Below are 20,235 nucleotides of genomic sequence, written 5' to 3'. Positions count from 1 at the left end.
AAAAAAAAAAAAAAAAAAAAAAAAGTGTAAAAAAATGTTGAGGAATAGATTAATGTCTTTTATTAGTAGAGTACATGACTAATGGTGGCTTCTATCAATATTTTGGTACAAAAAGTGTTTTTTTTTTTTTTTTTTGGAATGCTTGGAAATCGGCTAAGTGGAGCTGGCCGGCAGGAGGAGGGAGGAGTTTCTAGACTGAGGAGACAGCAGAGGTCTGGGCTAGGGGTGGTCAGGGTTCTGCGGCTGAATCGGAGGGTCGCTGTGGGGCTAGCGGGAGATGGGTCTGCAGAGGTGGGATGGGCGCAACTGTGGAAGGTCTTGAAAGCCACGCTGGGGTTGGCCTCTGTCCCCAGGCAGTAGGGAATCACTAACAGTTGAGAGGAGACTGCTGGGTAGAGCAGTCCTGGGTTGAGGACAGTTTTTAATTCTCTGTTATTTTTGTAACTTCATCGCAGCAGGCGGGACAGCAGATCAGAACCCTTTGAAGCCAACTTCAGAGGCCCCTCTTGCCACTGCCGCAGCTGACTTCCTGCTGTCTTTCATCTCTGCTGTTATCTAGATCACTGCAGTTAATTATTTCTCCAAATATTAGCTCCATCCTCGACGTTATAATGAGGTTTTCCATCATCTTCCGAAGAGAACCTCCTGGTTTCTACAGGAAATGCCAGTGGTAGTAGCATTGTGGTACCTAAGAAGTAGACGCATTTTCAAAGGGTGCTTCCTTTAAGCAAGCTCAGCTGGAAACTTGGGAGGAGTTCTTGGGACTCTGAAAGCCCTGGCTGCCCTTTCCCAGAGCATGAAATGGAGACCCCTCTAGTTAACTCAGCCTCACCCATCCATCCTCCTGCCAGTCTTTCTTGCACGACATTTATTCAGCGTTTAGTGTGAGCCAGGTCTAGTATTACGCCCTAGCGTTATGAAACCAGCTGAGGCCATTATGGTACGATGGACCCTTGACAGGAAGGCAGATATTCCAGGGGATTCAGGGTGAGGGGGCAGGAGAGGGAGAGCCTGCAGCGGCGTGCATGGGGCCAGGCTGCCACCTCCAAGTAGTGGGGCTTCAGATGAGCTATTGCGTCTCACTGTGCCTCTGCTTTCATTAAGAAGGGATGTGACCTCTTACCTAGTGTTTTGCTTTTTTCACTTGTTCTTATATAATCATGGTTTGTTGTCTCTCTCTCTGCAGTCTTCTGTCAGTCCTTGAGGCTGGTCCTCAGCCTTTTAATTTTTGTAGCACTGGGAGCACTCGAGTCTCTGGGAGCAGGGCCACACCAGTCTGGCTCCTGGAGCTAAGACTTAGCACCCAGAAGCCAGCCCATTAATATGGCCTAGAAGTGGGGTTTCATGTATATCCCACTGTCTGTCACATCAGCCTGTTGGCCTCCGCTGTCCATGAGCAGCTGCGTGGGAAGCCAGGCTGCAAGGCAAGGCCGCTCTGTGAGCTCAAGATCGGAGCCGGGCATTAATGAGATGCCCGGCTCTTTACCCTCCTTGTCCTGGGATGGGCTCATGTACTTTGTTCTGAAAGCAGGGATGGGTACACTTGGTGAGGGATGACGATCTTCAGGGTTAGCCATGAAGTGTGGTAAGGGCCTGGCCTGGACCTCTGCACAGCTGGAGTGGCCAGGAAATCTGGAATTATTGGATTAGCTCCAACCCCCTGGTCTCCCAGGTGACCTGGAAATGAGTCACCTGGTGCCTGATAATATGCCAGTGGAGATAAGATAATAGGTTACTTTTTTAAAGTATAAGCTGTTTAATGTCAGGTGAAGAAATGAAACTTGCCCTCCACTTAGGGTTCACCGTGAACCTGGGGCATCCTAAAAGCTGAGTTCTCTCAGCCCTGGGTCTGAGCAGGTGCGGCACGCCGTCGGAGGGCTTCTGTAGGAGCTGCTTATGGGATGGGAGGCAGTGTCTGGTGCCAGGTGAACAATGTGTTTCCATGTGTATATATTGGTGTGAGTATTTCCATATTATGGGCAGAAACTGAATTCATACCGACATATTCAACTGATTTCAAAACCGGTCAACCTACATGTTATAATAGCCAGTGGAGACCAACGTAGTCACTGTTGTATTTGAATTTGCATAAACGTTGCCTGCCCTTATATTTTCTTTCTTTCTTTTTTTTTTTTTTTGAGACAGAGTCTTGCTCTTTTGCCAGACTGGAGTACAGTGGCGTGACCTTGGCTCACTGCAACCTCCACCTCCCAGGTTCAAGCTCTTTTCCTGCCTCAGCTTCCCGAGTAGCTTGGACTACAGGCGTGTGCCACCATACCCAGCTAATTTTTTTGTATTTTTAGTAGAGATGGGGTTTTACCATGTTGGCCAGGATGGTCTCAATCTCCTGATCTCATGATCTGCCCGCCTCGGCCTCCCTAAGTGTTGGGATTACAGGCGTGAGCCACCACACCTGGCCGCCTGCCCTTATGTTTTTAAGCAAACACTCAGAAGGAGTGCGGGACTTCTCCTGTGTGCCAGACCCTTTGCTTGGCTCTGGGGATCTGTGATAAAGAAGGCGAGGTTCTCATCTTTATGGAGCTCAGTGTCTCTCAGGGAGACAGGCAGGAAGGCAGCTTAGGCAGCTCCATGGCCCTCCACCTGCTATTCCAAAATCCAAAAAGCTACCCAAAGAAAGGCTTTACTTTTTACGAAGATGGTGTCCAAGCCCATTAGTGGTGAAACCTGGCATGAATTTGTATGGGACCATTTAAAGTCTTCCCTTATTTTACACAGTAGGACTATTTATTGATTTGACTGCAGACTTAATTCATCTGATTACAGGGTACTGCCTGGTCCATGGTGTATATACCCTATGGTCTTTCAAAACCCGAGCAAGTCTCAGTTCTGAAAAGCACCTGGCCTCAAGGGCTTTAGATGAGTGTATCTCTGACTTCTGAAAGATAGAGAAATTCATTCAGATAGAAGAGGATGAGGTGCTGACTCTGGGGAACACATGGCGGGGAAGAGGCCTTTGAAGTGGGCTGCCCAGTGGGAGAGAAGAGAAAAGGCCCCATCAGTGCATTGAGGGGCTTGGAGGAGAAACTTGTACAGCCCACAGTGGGAGCTTGGTTTGCTAAATTATGAGGTGGAGCTATTGTTTTTATTTCTGTGTTTGTTGTTTAAGTGCAGTTTGCTTAAATATGATTTTCATTTTTACAAATGCAAGCATAACAGAAGGGTCTACAGAAGAAGGCTTCCCAAACCTTACTGCCCAGAAATCGATGTTATTAACATTAGAGAAACCTTCAAACAGACCCGTCCTCTGTATTTATGTGTGCTGAGAAGGACTGGTAGTAAGGAGAAGTTATTTCCCCTACAAGTGGATTATACTCTACTTGCTCTTTCAAATAAAACTACTAATTTAATTTTACTTTAGCGTATCAGAGAAAAACATAAATGGAAGTGAAATTTATGGAATTGCTGAACTTCTGATACGTTTATTCATGATGAGAGATACGATTTCCTACAAGGTCTCTTTAAGATGAAGAAAAAAGATTGTGAAAAACCTGAGGAAGTAGCATAGTTACATTGTTAAATGGTATATGTCACATTTTCAAATTAGTGATGAATTTCTTGTTAGGAAAATAAGGGAATTTATGCACTTAGACTTTCTACCATTTCCCACCCCACTTTCAAGTACTGGCCATTTCTTCTTTGTTAAGGGTTATAGCATTTATATTCTGCTCTCAAGTCATAATTTCAAAAGGCCCCAGTCCTCGTTGTGTATTTAAGTGGAGATGAGGCTTGCTGCTTCTATGCTACAACTTTTCCATTCCCAAGTTTGTTCTTGTTTTTCTCTAGGTTGGTGGGATCTTATCACTGAGGTGGTTTTGAGGATGGCTATGCCTTAGGCGATAGATTTTCACCTTTCTTGCATAACTATTAGTTAACAAATACTTACTGAGCACCTACTATGTGTCAAATGGGTTTCGGGACACTGAAAATACAATTGTGAACAAGACAATTAGAGTCCTGCCGTCACGGAGCTTATATTCTAATGGGGAGAGGGTAAAGTATGAGTGTGAACAAATAAATAAAATAGCTTCTGAGAGGGACAGTTCCAGGAAGAAATATGAGTATATGGTCCAGCAGGACTGGGGAGGCTGGTATAGCCAACGTGACCAAGGAGCATCTCTTGAGGAGGTAGCATTTGTCCTGAGGTCTGAACCATGAGAAAGAGATAGCCGTCTAAAGAGCTAGGGGCTCTGGTAAGCCGTATCTTCCAAGCCGAAATCACAGCTGCTGCAGAGGTCCAGAGATGGTACCACGCGGTGGTGGAGGAGCTGGGAGCTGAAGCCTGCTCTCTGGGCCCTTGTCAGTGATGGTAGGTTTTTCTGGGGCTGGTGGCGACAAGCCGCAGGAGAGAGCCAGGGAATAGTGCGGTTGCTCGTCATGTGTGAGGATGGTCACTGTGGCTGCTGGTTGGAATGGATTGCAGGGTGGAGAGGGAAACGTGGATGAGTACAGGCAGGGGAGACGAGGTGGGGAGCCCGTGGCATTGTCCAGACAAGCGATGACAGTGACTTGGATTAGGGCGGCAGCAGAGGAGGTTGGCGACAGTGGTCAGACCTGAAATGCACTTAAAAATAAGCAAGGATGCCTTGTAAGGTTTTGGCTTGAGCAACTGGATGGTGGTTGTTTTATTTGCTGAGATGGAGGCAGCTCGTTGGGGATTTGAGCGTGGGGAAAGCGCAACCATATTCTTCAGGCGAGTCATGTGTGAGCACCGTTCAGCACTCCGGCGGGGCTGCGCAGGAGCCTGTTGGTGCTCCATCTGTGCTCCCGGGAGAGGTCTGGGCTAGAGGGAGAAGTGTGAGAGTCAGCAGCTTGGAGGCAGCGTTTAAAATCCTGGGCCTGGATGACATTCCTGAGGGGGTTGTAGAGATAGAGTGCTGTGCTTTCGAGGCACCCCGACATCTGCAGGGTGATGGGGCCGGTGGGGAGGGCACGGGAGACAGAGGAGGAAGAGCCAGGGAGTAGAAAGAAAAGCAGGCAGCTCAAAAGCCGGAAACATGGGGCGTGGCTTAGGAGCAAATGACAGCTGCTGAGAACATCAGGAAGACAAGGCCAGGACGTTGACCACTGGCTTTGAGATTGGAAAGAGTCATTTCAGAGGAGTAGGAGGATGGCAGGCTGACGGTGGTGAGAAGAGCCAGCCTGAGCAGGCAGTGCTTGCAGGAGCTCTGCTGTAGAGAATGGGGAAACAGGATGGTGGTTGGAGGGAGGTGTGGGATGAAGAGAGGGATTTTTTTTTTCTTTTTTTGAGACAGAGTCTCACTCTGTTGCCCAGATTGGAGTACAGTGGCGTGATCTTGGCTCACTGCAACCTCTGCCACCTGGTTTCAAGCAATTCTCCTTCCTCAGCCTCCCGAGTGGCTGGGATTACAGGCGCTTGCTACCGCGCCTGGCTAATTTTTGTATTTTTAGAAAAGTAGAGATGGGGGTTTCACCATCTTGGTCAGGCTGGTCTTGAACTCCTGACCTTGCGATCCACCCAGGATCCCAAGCCTCGGCCTCCCAAAGTGCTGGGATTACAGGCATGAGCCACCGTGCCCGGCCGAGAGGGGGATGTTTTGAAGGTGGTGTTGGCAGTGTGTGATTGTGTGCACTGACAAGGATCGAACAGTGGAAGAGACGGGTGGAGCAGGTCAGGATGGGGTGCCCGAGACCAGTCCCCCAGAGGCAGCAGGAACTGGGCACCAGGGCATAGGTGGAGCTGTGGCCCCTGAGAGCCATGGGGGGAGGCTGCTGCCGTCGTCACGGAGGAAAGGGGCTGTGTGGGGCTGCAGTGTGAAATGGTTGGTGGAGAGATGTGTCATTTCAGCTGACTGCCTCACCTGCTGCCCTTCCATTTCTACCCCCCTTCTTCTGTCTCTTCTTGCCTCTCCCTGCTCTTCTCAGCGTCTTCCCCTGTCCTCCTTTCTCTCCCACCATCTCCTCTCTCCCCTCCTTCTTCATCCTCCATACTTTGGGATCCTCTTGTACTTTCTTTGTGATAGCACATTTCAAAACCTATGTTTTTCACCCATACCATACCCACTCTCAAGCACACGATCCAAGCCCTGGTTAGGCTGTGTTTCTGGTTTAGTCTCCAGGAGGATGGGAAGGATCTGGCAACCTGCTAGGTTGCCTTCTGCTTCAGGTGGAGAAAGTCATAGTTAGAAAATGGTGAAGTCTTAGAGTTGTGTGTGCAAGTCTGAACGGCTTCATTTTTCCTTCCTTCTGCCAGCCTACCCTTAGAAAAAACCACAGCGATTCCTAAGGGGTTGTGGGGTGGGTGGGGGAAGCAATAGGCTTAGGGGAGAGTTCTGCCAGCACTTTGAAGAAGAAATGTTTATTTTTAACAATGAATCAGAGAAATGAGAGGGAATGCGTTGACAGGGATAGGCTGTAGCTCCCCATGTGGAAGGCGCCAGATTGGGACATGATTCCCCGCAGCAGAGGCTGTCATCTGCTTTTGTAGGGGCAGGGTGGCGTGGACCTCAGCAGGCTCCTGCAGTCCCCGACTTGCCCCTTTCTTCTCTGAGTGAGTAGGCAGGGCAGAAGAGGGATGCTCACTCTGAAACAGCAGAATCGGTCACCTGGTGGGATTGAAAGTCCTGGGCTCCCTCCAGCCGTCAGCTTCAGTGAACCCAGTCCCCAGAGCTTAGGCCAGTCTGCCTGTCAGGGCTTGCCTGTTGTTTCCATTCGAGAGAGTTTTTGGTGGTTCTCATTTGACAACAGAAAGAGCTTCTGCATGGAAAAGAAAGGATGGTATGTATTTAAAGAGAGAGATTTTATCAGGATGGTAAAGATACAAGAGGTTGAAATTTCTGTTTTCAGTCTAGACCAGTGGTTTCCAAGCCTTTTTTTTTTTTTTTTTTTTTTTTTTTTTAAAACAGTAAGCTTCTTTCTGCAAACATACTTAAGCAGAGGAAACCCAAAGTGTAAAATAAGCACCAGTGGTGTAGTCCTGCTGGAAGTGGGCATGTGGGCTCGGAGAGCCTTCATCACGTAGTCCCCATCATGCCTGTAACTGCACCAGCAGAGACTGTGGAGCGTTGGGGAACTCTCTTTTTCAAAGAGTCTTGGGGCATAAGGTTTGCAAAAGGTGTTTGCCTAGAAACATGGAGCTCTACGGAGTGTGCTCTCCCCACACCCCCATCTCCACTATCCATGAATCTGTACCTGGTTTGGCTATAGATCACACAGATATAAAGCTTTCAGAGTCAAGCGTTGCGAGCACAGGCGTCAGAGTCCAGCCTAACTCTCATCCCAGGCCTATCCTCTTGGGCAAGTTACCATACCTCACTAGATACCAGTTTCCTGTCTGTAACATGAGCCTATTGATACACTTACTCCAAGGATAGAAGATACCAGACAAGAGCTTAGCCCTGTGGCTGGCAGTTACTCATGCTTAGTAAACGTCTCTAAGGGAGGAAAAAGCTTATCTTACCCTTTGAAGTTTCAGGCCCCAGAGCCAGGGCTTTCTGACAGATGCATCACCTGGCTGAGGGGCCGAGGACCACGCCAGATCTTTCGGGATGCTGCTTATCACTGGGAGCCTTGGACAGTCCTGGGTCTGCCTGTCAGTCAGAGAGCAGCCCTGTCCTTGGTGGCTCTCGGGCAGAAGAACTCAGAAGGCAACATTAGCACTGGGGAAGTGATACATTCTGATTTCCATGCTGGCCTTTTAGAAAGGTAGGCTGGGGTCAGATCATGAAGACCCTAGAGTGTCATGTGGTGAGCCTGGATATCATCCTGTAGGCTACTGTTGAAGGCTTTTAACCAGAAAAGGGACACACTCAGCCGGTTTGCCACGGATATGGCCGTTATATATGGATTAAAACAGCTGGGTTCCCATCTGAGGCAGAAAGGAAGTGAAAGTGAGGAGACTAATAATATTTTTATTACCCTATCTATTTAGGATTTTTAAGTGGACAGTTTTAGATTTATAGAGATTGATTTTCATTATAGCAGTATAACATGTTTACTATAGAAGATGCTAAAATTGTAAGAATGTTGGAGGAAAAAAATTAACCATGGTTCTACTGCCCAGCCTCAATCATGGTATGTTTTTATTCCCTTTTCTATGCACAATTATAATAATAATAGCTACCATTTTCTGAGTGCCTACTCCATGATGCATACTTTTCTAAGCTTTTTATTAAAACAGTCACTTGGATGATAGTGCCTGTGAACAGCCACTACACTCTAGTCTGAGCAATACAGCAAGACCCTGACTCTTAAACAAACAAACAACCCAAGCCTGGGCCAGATGTAGTGCTCATGCCTGTAATCCCAGCACTTTGGGAGACTGAGACGGGCAGATCACGAGGTCAGGAGTTCAAAAGCAGCCTGCTCAACATGGTGAAACCCCATCTCTACTAAAAATACAAAAATTAGCTGGACGTGGTGGCACGCGCCTGTAGTCCCAGCTACTTGGGAGGCTGAGGTAGAAGAATCACTTGAACCCGGGAAGCAGAGGTTGCAGTGAGCCAAGATCGCACCACTGCACTCCAGCCTGGGTGACAGAGCAAGACTCCATCTCAAAAAAAAAAAAAAGAAAGGAAGGAAGAAAGGAAGGAAGGAAGGAAAAGAAAGAAAAAAGAAAGAAAGAAAGACAAAGAAAGAAAGAAGAAACCCCATCAAATCCTGATGTGGATATTCTTTTCTCCAGTTTATACAAACAGAAATGGAAGGACAGCAAGGTTAGGTGGTTTGGCCAAGACTTCGCAGCTTGTGAACGGTGGAGCTGAGATTTCTGTCCTCTCCTTTCTCTCTGTGGTTCTCACTCTTCCCTGGGTACCGAGTTGCGCGTGTGTTTCTGTGCTCTGCCTTCTTCACCCAGCACTAAAACAGAAGCATTTTCCCATTCCAATCAATGTTTGTCAGTGTAATTTTAAAGACTGTCTATGATGTTATCAGAATATTCTAAATATTTTCCCAAATGTTAGACATTGAGATACTGCCCCATTTATTCGTAATTTTATTAAACACTGTTGTGATAAACACTGTTCATCTCTGTGGAAAGATTTTCCTGGTCATATTATTAGGATAGATTCCCCGAAGTAGAATTACTTTGAGTCCAAAGATGCGAACACTTTTTTTTTTTTTTTTTTTTTGAGATGGAGTCTCACTCTGTTGCCAGGCTGGAGTGCAGTGGCGTGATCTCAGCTCACTGTAACCTCTGCCTTCTGGGTTCAAGCAATCCTCCTGCCTCAGCCTCCTGAGTAGCTGGGACTACAGGCACAGGCCACCATGCCCAGCTAATTTTTTTATTTTTGGTAGAGATGGGGTTTTACCATGTTGGCCAGGATGGTTTTGATCTCTTGACCTTGTGATCCGCCAACCTCGGCCACCCAAAGTGCTGGGATTACAGGCGTGAGCCACTGTGCCTGGCCAATGAGAACATTTTTAAGTCCTTTGTTACCTGCTGTCAAATTGCTTCCCAGAAAATCAGTCCCAAATCAGTGTGACCAGCTGAGTTTGAGGATGCTCCTTGTCTGAAATTCATAGAATTGTGACCTCCAGCCACACAATCTTGAACTAAATCAGACCATTTAGATGTATTTTGTTTAACAAAAGGAGAAAAGAATGTGTTTAACAATCTTCTGCAAAAGCTGTATTTCTAGCAGAAAAAATGTGAACATCAGGCTGGAAAAATATGAAGTTAATAACAGTTTGTCAAAGGCTAGGCTATTCAAAGCAGTATTTTCAAGTGCAGTCATTTATATTCCTTTATTCCTTTACTCCTTAACCCCTTTGCTTTTGTGTATCTGTCACCACCTAATGTTAATTAGGTTGTTAAAATGCATTAACATATCAAGACATGGTGGCACTTTCGCCTCTCACCTGTCTTTATTATTTGGGAAATGCAGATGCCCTTTCTGCTAATGCTTCTGGGCATTATTTTTCACTGGGGCAAGCTGGGATGGAGTTATATTTGTGTCAAGGAAAAAAAATGATTCCCCACTTTATTCAGCACATTTTTCATCCTTAGAAAACACATTGCTGTCTAATGTTGTGTTTCAGGTTCTTCCTTCCTTTAAATTCTTAAGAAAAAAAAATCACTGATGGGCCCAGGTCAGGAAAACATGTGGCTTTTATGTGGCTGTTGGGTCTGATAACAGGAACATGTGGCTGTTGGGTCTGATAACAGAAACATGTGGCTTTCATATGGGCTGGAGAGAAACTCACATTTCAGATAAGGAAGAAATGGGTCAAAACATTTTAAAGCTGCTGCTTTCACTGACAACATCCTTTCCTTGTTAAGCACGCTTCAATTTGATTTGGTTCCCAGGCTTGCTTTGAAGACAAGCTGTGTGCTAGAGAAGGCTGGGCCTGAGGAGTTGGAGGTGAGCACGGGTGTGCGTGGTCCCCTGGGAGAGGCAGAGATGGTACCAATATCTACAAACTGCAGTGAGTGCTAGTTAAGTCATATTCACTGAGTTCCTCCTGTAGGCTGGGCCTTGGGCGCAATGCTGAGGACAGAGATATGGATTGAGAGGCACATGGACTGGTGGGGGGAAGGGAGCCTTGTCTTGAGAGAATAGCGGATTGAAACACTTGGGTGACCATCTTTTTCCGGTCCCCGCCACAAAAGAACGTGTGACTTGACATAGTTTCCCCTCATTTGTAAGTGTTTTTATGCGAAATGTCTTACAGAGGAATCAAATGTGCATTTCTAAGTGCACTGATTGGCTGGGCGCAGTGGCTCACGCCTGTAATCCCAGCACTTCGGGAGGCCGAGGAGGGCGGATCACCTGAGGTCAGGAGTTCGAGACCACCCTGGTCAACATGGTGAAACTCCATTTCTACTAAAAATACAAAAATTAGCCAGGTGTGGTGGCGGGTACCTGTAATTCCAGCTACTTGGGAGGTACGAAAATTGCTTGAACCTGGGAGGTGGAGGTTGTAGTGAGCTGAGACTGTGCCACTGCACTCCAGCCTGGGCAACAGAGTGAGACTCTGTATCAAAAAAAAAAAAAAAAAAAAAAAAATTGCATTGATTTTATTCTTCACCTTGACTGTATGGAGCAAAATGCTGAGAATAAAGAGAAGGCCTTGGAGCCATCTTCTGTGGAGAGGCGCCAGAGCTGGAATTCCAGGCTGATGGGTGCTGAGCAGCCTGAGATGTGGGAGTGGACTGTGAGGAGCAGAGGTCCAGGTGGAGTGTGCTGCTGAAGAAGGAGGGTTCTCAGCTGCAGAGACACTGGGGATAGATGGCATAGGATGGTTAATCTTGGCCTTGCCTCTCTGATAAAACTTTGGTTACACCTCCAGAGCCAGGGTGGGTTCCTCCCTGGTGGAAGGGACTTTCCTGGCTGGTGGCACAGGAGGAGTCTGGCTTTGTACTATGAACACCATGGGCTATAGCAACGCCTTCCCCACAGTCCTTCCGTGAGGACCTAGGGAGAGAGTGGACATGAAGTACTCTCTGCTCTGAACATTCAACAGAAGCTTTCTGGTTCTGTGCCTATTTCTTTGACACTTGAGTTCATTTGCAGGGTCATTACACACATGATCAAGGCTCTGCCCATAGCACTGGAATTCATGTTTTTAGGGTATGTGAGTGTGACAGGTGCTACGGTTTGGATGTGGTTTATTTCCACCAAAACTCTTGCTTAAAGTTTAATTGCCAGCATGGCAGTGTTGGGAGGTGGGGCCTAGTGGGAGGTGATTGGGTCATGGGGGCTGAACCCTCCGGAATAGATTGGTACTGTCTCCTGAGAGAGTTCTCGCCGTCCTGGGGCTGGATCAGTCACCATGAGAGCGGGTTGTTATAAAGCAAGACCACTCCTAATGCCCGTCTCTTTACATGTGCCCTCGGGCATTTCTTCGTGTCTGCTACATCTTGACGCAGCCCAAGGACCTCACCAGAAGCCGAACAGATGCCAGTGCCATGCTTGTGGACTTTCCACCTGCCAGAATCACAGCAAAATAAACCTCTTTTCTTTTCTTTCTTTTTTTTTAAGATGGAGTCTCACTTAGTCGCCCAGGCTGGAGTGCAGTGGCACGATCTCGGCTCACTGCAAGCTCCGCCTCCTGCGTTCACACCATTCTCCTGCCTCAGCCTCCTGAGTAGCTGGGATTACAGGCGCCCGCCACCATCTCCGGCTAATTTTTTTTCGTATTTTTAGTAGAGACGGTGTTTCACTGTGTTAACCAGGATGGTCTTGATCTCCTGACCTCATGATCCACCCACCTCAGCCTCCTATAGTGCTGGGATTACAGGTGTGAGGCACCGCGCCCGGCCAATAAACCTCTTTTCTTTACACATTACCCACCCTCGGGTATTCTGTTATAGCAACACCAAATGGACTAAGACAAGAATGAGTGTGGTATGGTGTTTTGTACTGTTAGCTGTTGTGCGTTGCAAGCGGAAGGAAAGTTTACTCATGTGGTTCTCAATTTCCACAGTGCTGAGCGTTAAGTTACAGGGAGAACTATTAAGGACCCACGCATGGTATGGAATGTTCATCATTGACTATATATCCGCCTTCTCTGACCTTGTATGTACTTGATTCCCCTGGATCATTCAACATCTCTTCTTGGGAATCTTGGCCTTTTGATGAAACAGCACTAATTCCAGGGTGTCATTTCTTAAAGCAAACTTTGAGCTGAAATAACATCTGACTGAGGAAAGTGATGCCTCCACCTTCTTCTCCTCCTTCTCCTCCTCCTTCTCCTCCTCCTTCTCCTCCTCCTTCTCCTCCTCCTTCTCCCTCTTTTCTCCTCCCCCCTCCTCCTCCTCCTTCATTATTATTATTATTACTACTGTTATTATTATTATTATTATTATTATTATTATTATTATTATTAGTTTGAGACAGAATCTTGCTCTCTCGCCCAGGCTGGAGTGCAGTCTTGGCTCACTGCAACCTCCACCTCCCAGGTTCAAGCAATTCTCCTGCCTCAGCCTCCCGAGTGGCTGGGATTACAGGCACCCACCACCATGCTTGGCCAATTTTTGTGTTTTTAGTAGAGATTGAGTTTCACCATGTTGGGCAGGCTGGTCTCAAACTCCTGACCTCAAGCAATCCACCTGCCTTGGCCTCCCAAAGTGCTGGGATTGCAGGCATGAGCCACCGTGCCTGGCCTGCCTTTTTATTATTATGCACAATTAGATGTTTCTGTTGCCAGTGTGCCACTGTTGTTATAAAGTGGGGAGAACAACAGTCCAGATCCTTGAGTGTAGGGAGAGCACTTGTAATAAATATCAACAAACTTCACTGCCCTTCCTCAGATGCCTCTTTTCTGCTGGAGTCTCTGCTTGTGACCTCTCTGGTCCTGGGGGCACTTTGCAGGGGGTATTATCTTACTTCTCTGGGGGCCTCATCAAGTTAAGAAACTTGCCAAATTCAGACACCTGGTAAAGGAGCAGAACCAAGAGTGAACTAAGTGTGACCCATTCAAGGTCTGAACTCGTCTCAGATTCTTTGTTGCTTCTGGCCATCTTTATCAGTCTGTTCTCACTCTGCGAATGAAGACATACCCGAGACTGGATAATTTATAACGGAAAGAGGTTTAATGGACTCACAGTTCCACATTGCTGGGGAGACTTCATTATCATGGTGGAAGGTGAATGAAATGAGGAGCAAAGTCACGTCTTACATGGCAGCAGGCAAGAGAATGTGTGTGGGGGAACAGTCCTTTATAAAACCATCAGATCTCATGAGACTTATTCACCATCACGAAAACAGCATGGGAACTACCTGCCCCCGCGATTCAGTTACCTCCCACTGGGTCCCTCCTATGACATCATTCCCATGGGAATTATGGGAGCTGCAATTCAAGATGAGATTTGGGTGGGGACACAGCCAAACCATATCACCATCCAAGGCTGGAAAGCTGTGCAGTTGCTGGAGAGATGATAGGATCCATCCAGCTTTAGGAATGTCGGAGCTGAAAAGCCTTGAGCCATTGCCGGGCAGGCCCCCTGTTGACTGGTGGTGACTGGGAGCAGGGAGGGGAGGTGACTGACCTGGTGTTAGAGCACAGACCTCTGAGTTTGGGGCTGTGGCTCCTGTGTACCTGCATGTGACATCTTCTCAGTTCCTGCATGGGCTCCTCAGAAGATGACACATTCTCAACCCTGAGCTGCTGCCTCTTAAAGTGGGTGCAGTTCCTCCACCAGACCATTCCTTGTCCTTGCAATTCAGGTTTTTGCCCGTACTGCCTTCAGTTCCTGGAATAATTTCCTTTCCCCACCTAGGAAGCTCTTTTCCATCCATTTATCCCTGCCCATCCAACCTTTGGCCTTCTGTCCCATTTCTGGAAGCCCTCGCCTGTGTTCAACCCTGTACCTCACTAAGCCTCCATCCAGTGCAGTTGCCACTCCACCCTCCCTGCCTGAGGCCAAGATTTTGGTGGGGTCAAAGAGTGCTGAAAAGCCTGGGCTTGAACTTGAGTCCAGCCACTCCGGCGTACCTGTCCTTCTCTGAGCATGATGGCAGTGTCTCCCCATGGCACTGCTATAAAACCATTAGCACGTTCGCAGTTTTCTTCTTGCCTTTTGTTAAAATGAAATGTTCTCTAAAAACTTCTTCCAAAATTCTATACAAATTTGTATTCTTGCAAGTGACAGTGTGGGGACATTCGAACGCAGAGAAAAGCACAAAGAGATGGTTTGGAACAGGTTCTTTCTTGTCTGGAAGCTGATTCCGGGACAGTTTTTCTTTCTTTCAGGGTAATTTCCAGTTAAATAGAGATGAACCGCATGCTTTGAAGACAGTTTGCCTTGCAGTGTTTCTACTAGTGTTACTGGTTTTTCACACTTTGTATCTTAATTATTTTATCTCCATGACAAATGCAGGGTGAAGTTCTTGATTTTCTGAGGAAAGTCATGTTTTTTCCCTAAGAAACACCACGATTGTCCATGCTGGACTTTTCTGTCTGGGGCCACTGCAGCCTTTTCCATCTTCTCTCCCAGGTTTCTCTTGTTCTGGCCCTTTGGTTCTTCAGCTTTCCTGCCTCTCTGTTTTCTACGCGATCATTCTTCTGCTTGCATTGCCTTCTCCCCATCTCAGCATTTCCGGTCCCATCCCTGGGGCCTGGCCCAGCTGCTGCCATGTTCAGGAAGCATCTCCTTGTGTCCGCAGTGGGAAGGTCCTCTCCCTGTTCTGTGTCCTTGCCTTGTCCATCACGTCACATCGACCTGCCTCTTGGCCTTGGAGTCCTCCCGACCAGCACCTGCCCTGCTCAAATGTGTGCAAGCAACAGATATTGGAAGGCACCTCCTCTGGGCTGCCTTGGCCCTGGGGCTCAGGCTGGGATCTCTGGGGTCAGCTCTTTGAGAGTAGACATCTGGTCACACCTGCCTTGGTACCTAACTCTGTGAGATGACAGAAAAGAAAGTTGGAAAGTCATTAGATTATCTGTTTATTTTTTATTCTTTTCCACTAAGCTGCATGTTCCCTAAGAGCAACGATTATGTTCATTCACCCATTTATTCATTTACTCGACCATTATTTATTGAGTATCTTGTGTGGAACAAGTGAGCCATGATTCCTGTCCTCATGAAGCTTTCAGTCTAATGAGAAGATATTTGTTCAATACACAAAGAAGTATGTATCATATAACATTTGTATTTTGTGGTTATATTTTCTTCCTTTTTTTTTTTCTTTTGAGATAGGATCTGGCTCTGTCACTCAGGCTGGAGTGCAGTGGCACAATCTAGGCTCACTGTAGCCTTTACCTCCTGAGTTCAAGCGATCCTCCTGCCTCAGCCTCCCGAGTGGCTGGGACTACAGGCATGTGCTACCATGCCCAGCTAATGTTTAAATTTTTTGCAGAGACAGAGTCATGCTATGTTGCCCAGGCTGGTCTTAAACTCCTGTGCTTAAGCCATCCTCCTGCCTCAGCTTCCCAAAGTGCTGGGATTACAGATGTGAACTATTGTACCCTGCTGATTTTGTGGTTATATTTTCTATATATTGTATAAATGTTATTTACATTTTATGTTTATGTCAGATATAATTACATCTATGGCAACTACAAATTTTAACTAGTGCATGATAGTTGTTTTCATGGATGAACTCATAGCAGCTTGGATGTGGTCTTAGTGGGGGCTGTGTGACACTAGGCACTGATGCCAAGGCCAGCCTTGGGGTGCCATGGCTGATCTTCATGATCATATTCAGACCACACAATGAGTGGCCTAGGAACTGGGTGTTGTCATCTCTGAGTTTCACAGGGGCCCCACGGCCCGAGGGACACAGCGTGGAATGCAGGTGGACGCACACCTTGGCCTAGGAGGCCTGGAGCTCTCCTCTGTACTCTTCCTTTGACCTCACTTTCTTCGATGTTTGATCCTGGCTAGATCCTGGCTTTTTCAGAAAGAACAGTGTCTGTGGACTTTTTACTTTGTAAAGCAAGGATGCGGCTCGTACGGTGGTCACTGGAGAGTGTCACCGAAGGCCCGCTGATGAGCAAGGGCCACACGCACAGCAGCTGGGGGAGGGCAGCTCTTCTCGAGGCTCTTGGGGGTGCCATTTTGGCAGTGATGTCATCAAGTGGACATTTATAGGCCGTGCTGTGTTCCACACGTGCAAATCAGAAACTCTCTTCCTTGTGTAGACTCATCACAGCGATGCTATGGATGTATACAGTGCTTAAGAGTGGTTGGACAGCTTGCGCCTCTCCATCTCCTCATCTGTAAAATGGGGGTCATGATAGCACCTCCTCTCAGGACTGGCCTGAGGCTTACAAGAATCATGTGCAAAGCCTGCAGGAAAGCAAGAGCTTCCTGTTAGCTGTTATTATTAGCACTGCTCTTCTCATTATTGTTGCATTAGAAGTGGGCTATCATAAGAGATTTCACTCCAATGTTTAGTTGCTTCAAATCAGTAACTGCAAAAGGCAGCTAAGCAGAAGTGAGTCAGAATGCTCCATGTCCAGCTTCAGAAGGACATTTTCCTTACGGCTGTTGCAGCTCAAGGTGAAAATGTGTGCAGCCCTAGAAATATCACAGACATTGGCTCTACAGCAGAGAGGGGCGTCCGAACACTTGGCAGCCTCTTCTTTTCTCCTATGGAAAAATGGTTGTAGGAAAGGAGGAGGGTGATGCTGTGCTGTGCTCACTTCACTGATGTGCATATAATGTACATGCTTAATAAATGTTGGAGCTGATAATGGTGGTGGCAGTGATGACACTGGCTAACTACTTAATATGGCAGCGGCGAAGGCAGTTCAATGGGGCTGCAGCCCTCCTAATGGAGGAGGAATAAGTGCCTTTGCATCTAACATGGTGGCAGTAAGCAGGCTGGAGGAGGAGAGGGATGTGGGGACTTTGTCCATATTGACAGAGTTGAGATCTGACCATTCGTGCTGACTGCTGCCTGTGGGCTGATCTTCTCTGTCTTTACTCCGTGATGACCACACAGAGCTGCTGCTAAGTTGGCCCCAACCAGTCAAGAGTTATTAAAATAATATTTATAATTAGAGTAACAATAAAAACATAGTTTCTCTGTGAATAGTTTTATGTACATTATAGCATTTAACCTCCAAAACAGTCCAGTGTGGTAGGTGTCGGTAACTCCATTTTATAAGACGCGGGGCCTAGGAGGCAAAGAAGGGAGGTGTTTTTCTGGAGTCACCTGCTCTGGGGCTGAGCCCTGTCTGCAGTGCTCTGATGGTCACCTTCTTGATGGGCACACACTGCCTCCTTTTGTTACAGGGGAGAGTGGGTCAGAGGCAGGAGGTCTAGGCTTCAGATCTCTTCTAACATGAAGGCCGACCTTGGGCAAGTGATGTCTCTCTTCTGGGCTCCAGTCCCCTCATCTAAAAAATTGGGTAGCAGTTTTCCTGAGATGCTTACAGGGATCAGCATCTGAATTCAGGTCATACCACTGGCGAGCAACAGCACCAGAAGCCCAGCTACTTGCTGTGGTCCCGTAGTCCCTGCCCTCTGACCCCTTCCTGTCCCTGCCCGGCATTCTCTCTTCCTGAAGGACCTCCAGAGCTCTTCACCAAGCAGCCCTTCTTTTACGAGGCCTGCATTGCCCACAACCAGAGTGGGACTCCACCGAGCTGAGGTCTTGCACAGCTTGATCTTGCTTGTCTTCTCCTAAGGAATTGGCCCCCTCAGGGCGGACACTGCCTTCCTCTGAGTTTTTCAAGTGCCCAGAACAAAGTCCAGCTGACAGTGAGAGCCCAGTGTTTGTTAAGTGCAGTGACTTCAGCCAAGAACCCCATGTATCCTTCCCACCCTGCCATCTTCTGTGCATCTCCTTCCTTCCCCTACGGAGGTACTGTGGTGGGCAGGAGGCAGATGTTGATGAAGTGGCCTCCCTTTTGGAGATGAGGAAGAGGGACGGGGAAAAGCTGGGAGGGGATGCACTTGCCCTGAAGCCCAAAGTAGTGGCTTTTCTGAGCATTTCTTCCTTAGGAGACAGTGAAGCGTGGCTGTGACCACTGAAATTCTGATGGCTGGGTAGTTTGGGGGATGCTGTGTCCTGAGGGGTGAAGAGTAGGGCCCGCCCACTCCGGTGTCCCTGGGCTGGAGGACTGGAGGAGGAGGAAAAGTCTTGTCAGGAAAGCAGCCCTGCCTGCCTCCTGCCCTCTGGACCTCAGTGAGTTCTGCTTACCTGCCCTGCACTACTCATTCCGTTGCTGTCTGCCCCGCAATGCCTTCGGGACTTTGTCCGTGATTGGGAGCACTTCCTGTCTGTGACGGTAAAGACCTGTATTGGTCAGTAGTGGGAGGGATGACAGGCAACATGGGGGTCCTTGGCTGGCTCTCCACATCTCATTTTCTTCTCCTAGACAATGGACTTGCCTCACAGGATTGTTGGGAGGATTTAATGAGGTCACAAGTGTGAACGTGCAAGGCAGATGTGTATCAGGGATGCAATAGGTGATTAAATTTAACTCATTTCTATGGAAAATTTTTAACATATAGAAAGTAAACAGAAGAATGTGAGGAACCACCCACACATCCATTTAACAGCTTCAGTAATCATCAGCGTTGAGCCATTCCCATCTTTCTCATCTCTGCCCAGGTCATCGTCCCGTACTGAGTGACGGTGTGGAGAATCATGATGATAATGAGCTTCAGTTACTTCATTTCAAGGTAAAGCTACACACATTTAAACACACACATCTTAACTCTATACAGTTTGGATGGATGGAGACATTCTATTAAACCTTCTCCGTCTTAGAACATTTCTATCTCCCCAGAAAGTTCTCTTGTATCCCATCAAGGTTAATCCTCAAACGCTAACTAGAGGTGTCCTCGGTTCTGATGTTTTCGCCTTTGCCTAGTTTAGAGTGTCACATAATAGTCATCTCAGCAGCTCTTCCGTCCTGCTTCGTTGCTCAGTGTAATGTTCGTGAGATCAACCCAGTTGTTGTATCAGTAGTTCATTTCTTTTTATTGCTCAGTTAGAATCCATTGCACGGACATACTGTAATTTGTTTATTCTCCTATTGATAGACATTTAAGTTGTTTTCAGTTTTTGGCTATTATGAATAAAGCTGTTATGAACATTTTCAAGTAATTTTGTTGACATGATTTTCTTTCTTGGAAATATTGGTAGATTGGAAATGCTAGTAGTTATTAAGGAGTAGAATTGTTAGGTCATACACTAAGTGTGGGTTTAACTATAAGAAACTATCAGAACAGTTTGATAAAATCGTTGCTCCATTTTACATTCCCCCGGCAGGTAAGAGCTCCGGTGCTCCGCGTCTTCACTGTAGCACAGTGCGATCACATTCTAAATTGTAGTCCTTCTGGTGATTATCTTTTCATTGATTTTAATTTATGGTTCCCTCATTCTAAGGACATTGAACACTTCTTCATGTGATTATTGGCCATTCATATATTTTCCTTTCTGAAGTGTCTGTTTAAGCCTTTTGTGCATTTTATGGGTAGTTTGTATTTTTATAGACTCGTAGGAGTTCTTGAATATTCTGGATCTAAATAATTTGTCAGATATACAGTGAAGATGTATCTAGTGAAGATATGTATACATATGCATATATATTTATGTACATATAGTGACACTATGTTATGTATACACACATATAGTGAAGATATATATATATATATATGCATTGAATATATAGAGAGATTGGAGACATATGATACGTTCTCCTAGTGTATATTTGTGGATTGCCTCTCCTCCTCCTCCTCCTCCTCCTCCTGCTCCTGCTCCTCCTCCTCTTCTCCTTCTCCTTCTTCTCCTCCTTCTCCTCCTTCTTCTCCTTCTTCTCCTTCCTCCTCCTCCTCCTCCTCCTCCTCCTCCTCCT

General features: G+C 47.0%; 1 protein-coding gene across 7 annotated transcripts in view; it reads left to right on the top strand.

The window, feature by feature from the left end:
- The window catches only part of TRAPPC9 (trafficking protein particle complex subunit 9), a 745,023-nt gene that overhangs the window by 375,868 nt on the left and 348,920 nt on the right, over positions 1-20,235 (top strand). For 3 of the 7 annotated variants that reach the window (XM_017895132.1, XM_017895131.1, XM_017895130.1), the window contains one exon: positions 18,987-19,057. The exons of the other annotated variants lie outside the window; for them this stretch is intronic. In XM_017895132.1, coding sequence (XP_017750621.1) covers positions 18,987-19,057 — 71 coding nt within the window. The remainder of the gene's footprint in view (positions 1-18,986; positions 19,058-20,235) is intronic. 7 annotated transcript variants of the gene reach the window in all.

Source organism: Rhinopithecus bieti, unplaced genomic scaffold (genome assembly GCF_001698545.2).
Source record: "Rhinopithecus bieti isolate Rb0 unplaced genomic scaffold, ASM169854v2 scaffold_25940, whole genome shotgun sequence".
NCBI classification, from domain to species: Eukaryota; Metazoa; Chordata; class Mammalia; order Primates; family Cercopithecidae; genus Rhinopithecus; species Rhinopithecus bieti.
Note: the sequence above shows the minus strand (reverse complement) of the source record. Positions and strands in the feature narration are given on the sequence as shown.